The following is a 5095-nucleotide window of genomic DNA, read 5'->3' as shown; positions in this document are numbered from 1 at the left end:
GCCCCGACACACCTTCTCATCCCTGATTTAAACCCTGCTCATTATCACTGACAAAATACATCAGCAGGTCTGAGATTCAGGGAAGCAACTCTCCTCCTCTCCTTCATGCTGAGAAACCTCGTCAGCTCTTTTGCTTGTTTTTGTCGCGTTGCTCTGCAGACATTCAGGAGCCTGAGCTGACCTCTGACCTCCTCACCACCGGTCATGTTTCTTAGATTGTTTGTCTCTTCAGAAATGACTAAAATCAAACTTCTTCACCGTTTTCTGTTATGTACTCTGTCACGTACTTTCAGTCTGAGGATGAACGGACTTTGTTTTGTTTATTGTCCACAACATGATGAGTGATTCTGCTGATTTCAAAGAGGTTCTAAAATGTAATAAAAACACAATCAAAGCAACAATATTAAAGTGGCAACACACAAAAACAACAGTTTAACGAACAGACAACACACAACAAGAGTAAAAACATACAGATGTTCTTTATTGTCACTTAAAAAATTATCAATTAGCTTCAATATCGATCAAATCATTCTTAAACACAATCAAAGACCGAATGTTAGAATTATTCCAGTCAGAGGAGCCTTAAACATAAATGCTTGTTTCCAATATATTTTCTAACCTCTATGAATAAAGATGATACGTTGAAGTGAAAGATATACAACAAAAAAACAGTTTTCATTTTATTTTAACTATAAGTGGACTCTCTTTCTGTCTGTAACAAACGCAGATTAAAGTGTCTCCATAACTTTGTGCAGCAATGTTTGACACACTGAGTGAAGTCAGAGGATCCTTTCTCTAAACCACAGCGCCACCTACAGTTAGAAACAGAGCGTTTCTTCACCGAGTTTATTTAAACATGCAAACAAGTTTAACCTTTTCCCTTTTTGTCACATTCCCTCAGCCTGAATGTCCCCCAGGAGCCTGGAGGCCCTCATGTTGTCCTATTTCTGTAATGTAGAATATTTGTAACCCATCATGGGTGGATTATGAGACGACGGGCCTCTGGACAGACAGAAGGCCTCTTTTTGTAGTTGTTCCGTGTCTCTTTGTAGTTCCGTTGTGTCCTTTTGTGTCTCTCTGTCGTTGTTTTGCTTCTCTTTATAGTTTTTTGCATCACTTTGTGTCCTTTTGTGTCTCTTTGTATTCGTTTTATGTTTCTTTCTGGTCAATTAGAGTCTCTTCCTGGTTGGTTTGTGTCTCTTTGAGTGACATTTTATAGGTGAAAGTCAGGGGGGCCTCTGACACTTTGGGCCCCAGGGCTTGTGTCCGGTTGTTCAGTAATCCATCCATGATACACACTCTCTCCAGAGGCGTAGCTATAGAAGTACCAGCAGGTGGCAGTAAAAGACCAGGAATACTAAACAGTCCCCTCCGGGAAGTGTTCACGGTTTACTGAGCAAGCTCAGTTCAACCCAAACTGAGCTTGTTGCTGGATGTGTGTAAATGTTTAACTGAAGTGTTTGTGCTCAGACTTTAGTCCCTCAGGAGCCTCGGACTCGTGCAGAATGGTGAGTTTTCACTTCATTACATTTGAACACAACTGAACTTAAAGCAGATAAACAGAAACAACTCTTGTTAGATTTCCACTTGTTGAAATGTAGTTGTGCAGGTTTGTTTCGTCCAGATTGAGAAAGTAAAGAAAGACTTCAGGTTTTCATTAAAAGGTTTCATGTTTGCAGCACAAAGTGATCTCTCTACTGTCTCTCCTCTCTCTACTGTCGGCAAAAGAAACACACACAATGAGCCTCTGCTTTGAGAGATGAAGAAGAATCCACATGTTTGGATAAAAGCAACACTGAAAACTAAACTAAACTGAATTACTCTCATCTGTCTCATGAGACGTTTCAGCTACCTGCACTGCTGCATAATAAGAGTCATGACATAATAAATTAAACCCTGTTCAGTTAACACTTGCAGGCCATTTATAAAATAAATAATTGAGATTCAGCCTCTTCTCTTGATGTTTAGAGGGTTTGAAACGGCTGCGTCTCTACAGTCCTAAAGGTTTTCCTGAGTCTTCTGTCACCTCCATTACTTCTTATTGTTTAAGAATCACTACGTCTTCTTACATACAATAATCCTTTATATCTATTTCAAGCAGATTTTATTGGAAAGCTGGATCTAATGGGACTTTTAAAAGATCAAATGTGGTGATTTATTAAAGCTGATTATTAAAGTTAGTTCACACTTTGACTCGTCAACGTGTTCGAGTAAATAAATGCAAAGTAAAGTCATGTTAGCTCCGCCTCTCTGCATCACTGAGCTCCATTAGTGTTCGGTCACGTGACCCCCCTCCTGCAGGGGTCAGAGGTCACGCTTGTGTTTGGTTAAACACGGTGATCCTGTTAAAGCTCTGAATGGACCACACACACCGACTTGTGTTTAAAGTTATACCACACTGTGAATATAGGCTGATGTAAAAGTACGTAAGTATTATCAGCTAAAAGTACTTAAAGTAAAAGTACTGATGTTTTACTGGTGTTATACTATTACATCTGATGTTTCTGCTGCATTAATGTGAATGTATTATGTAATGTGTTTTGAATCCTGTTGTCTAGTTGAATCTACAACAATGCATCGTATTCTATAAGATCATTTTATGTAATAAATAATAAGATGTGCTCCATGTTTGTGTTATGAGTTAATGATGGACATCAAAGCACCTGATAAATGATAAATATATACAAACAGTCAACTTATCTGAAAGAGGCTTTTTACTATGATAGTTTTTAAATATTATAGGGCCAATGTGTGTTTATTTATAAATAAACATACTCCTTATTTTATTTGACAAAATGAACAAAGAACCAAAACATGTTTATTTTTAAGAATGATGTGACTGATATGAAAATAACTGCAACACAATAAACAGAAAAAGGGACAAAGAAACAAATATAAAGAAAGAACAATAAATTTGCAGGAATTAACGTATTTTTTTTCTCCCAGAGTTCAGCAGCAGCAGCAGGAGGAGGAGGAGGAGGAGGAGGAGGAGGAGGAGGAGGGGGGTCGGGCCTGCAGGTCCATGCGGTCCGGTTCGGTCCAGGTCAGGAGCTGCTGGGTTCTCTGCAGGCGTTCGTGGAGGAGAAGCGACTCCGAGCTCCGTTCATCATCACCTGCGTGGGCAGCGTCACCAAAGCAACGCTCCGGCTGGCCGACGCCACGGCTACAAATCCAAATGAGGTACCAGAGGTTCATCCTCAGGAGGCCAGCTTCATCTCTCTGCTTTGTTTCTTTGTGATTCTTGTGTTTTAAAGTATAAAGCCGACAGGAACCCAAAGCATCAACAAATGACACGAGCGTCTATTAAAATGTTCAAAACTTTGGTGATAATTACTCAAAACTATTTTCATAAAAAGTATAGTTTCACTCTTTATACACATCATTTCTTTTTACTTTTTATTTAAAGTCTATTTATTTCATTGTGAACCACTGAATATCACTGAACACATTAATAATATATTAAAATAAGTTTGCTTGTTTTATGTAGAAAAAATAATAAAATCTGGTCTACAGCAGTTTATTTTAATTTAATTTATTTTTCAATTCCCTCCCATCTTTTGAATGATTCATTATCAAATTAGGAAATCACATCGAGTTAAACTTACGAATATGAAGAACATAAACTGTACGCAGTGGTGGAAGAAGTCTTTAGTAGCAATATAACACTTTACAAATACTCTGTTACAAGTAGAAGTCCTGTATTCACATTTTAGCAAAGTATAAAAATGTTTGCAACAAAAAGGAAACTGTCACTGTTCATAAAGTAACGATATAAATAAAGTTATGTGACTAAATAAAGTTATACGAATGTAAATAAAGTGATGTAATTGTACATATAAAGTTATGTAACAATAAAAATAAAGTTGTGTTAAATAAACCTGAGGCTCCCCTCGTTCCCTCAGGTGATCCACCTCAGCGGACGGTTCGAGATCGTCTCGCTGGTCGGCACTCTAAACCGGGACGCCCACGTCCACGTCTGCCTGTCGGACAGGGAGGGCCGGACGGTCGGGGGTCACGTGTTCGGAGACCTGGAGGTCTTCACCACGGCCGAGGTGGTCGTCGGCGAGGCGGTCGACCTGCAGTTCACCAGAGAGATGGACGAGAAGACCGGCTTCCCCGAGCTCGTGGTTCAACCGCACAAATCTGACAGTTGAGGGACTAACAACAGGTTCACCAGATACAGCTGCTGTCGTTTATTATGAGAAGAAGATTACATTCATATCATCTTATAAAAGGTATCCACTGAACAGACCGACCGTGATGTATAAGTACTCCACTACAAGTAGAAGTCTTTTAAAATCATACTTACATCAACGTGTTATATTTAAAACTTACATATCGAAAGTAAAAGTACGTGTTGTGCTAGTTTTAACACAGTGAAGCGGTAGTTTAGGTTTTAGGGGTCGTGAGATGATTAATTGGAGAAGAACGAATTGTATTAATATTTCTGTAATCTTTGAATTTAGATTGAAAGCTGTGAATTGGAATAACTGAAGGTTTTTTAAGGAAGTTAAGATGCTGAAGTATGTTGATGCTCGAGGCGAGAGGTAATTGAACAGAAGTCCCAACAAAAGCAAAATTCATGAGAAAAATAAAACCTCAACCTGTCCGGGGCTAAGTTTACCTGCTCTGATTGTTTTTAAATAAAAGTATTCTAAGTGGGCATCTGTTTTATCCAAGAGTAATGTTTACATGCACGTGAGTTTATTCAAATATAAATGAAGTTCCTCAGAAATCCTCTGAGATTCCTGCAGAATTTATCAATAACTTCTGCACAACTGTCTGAAATACGTGACCCATCTACGTGATATCGGTGAGGTGAGGTGCCCGCGCAGCGCTAAAAGGCTGCTGAAAGACTAGAGACACAGAAGTATCAGCTGTTGCACCACCAGACTACAGCTGCAGCATTTAGTTTTTCTTGTGTAGCATTAAGGAACTACAACTCAGATTTCGTTGTGCGACCGAATACTGTATTTTACGTATTGCAGAACATATTTTCTGAATCAGCTGTGGTTAATATTCATGGTAGAAGTGCACAAAGTAAAGGTCTCTCTCTCTCTCTCTCTCTCTCTCTCTCTCTCTCTCTCTCTCTCTC

The 5095-nt window shown here is 39.0% G+C and overlaps 1 protein-coding gene across 1 annotated transcript; it reads left to right on the top strand.

Annotated features, from left to right (window-relative positions):
• Positions 1 to 1421: 1421 nt before the first annotated feature.
• On the top strand, positions 1422 to 4663 carry LOC116377930 (bifunctional protein GlmU-like). Its single transcript, XM_031839692.1, has 3 exons — positions 1422 to 1508; positions 2947 to 3180; positions 3903 to 4663. Exons 1-3 carry the CDS (start codon positions 1506 to 1508, stop codon positions 4152 to 4154), a joined length of 489 nt encoding a protein of 162 aa, XP_031695552.1. The 5' UTR covers positions 1422 to 1505; the 3' UTR covers positions 4155 to 4663.
• The last annotated feature ends 432 nt before the right edge of the window (positions 4664 to 5095 follow it).

Source organism: Anarrhichthys ocellatus, unplaced genomic scaffold (assembly GCF_004355925.1).
Source record: "Anarrhichthys ocellatus isolate YVR2014 unplaced genomic scaffold, GSC_Weel_1.0 scaffold1858, whole genome shotgun sequence".
NCBI lineage: Eukaryota > Metazoa > Chordata > Actinopteri > Perciformes > Anarhichadidae > Anarrhichthys > Anarrhichthys ocellatus.
This window is presented reverse-complemented; position numbering and strand designations above follow the sequence as displayed.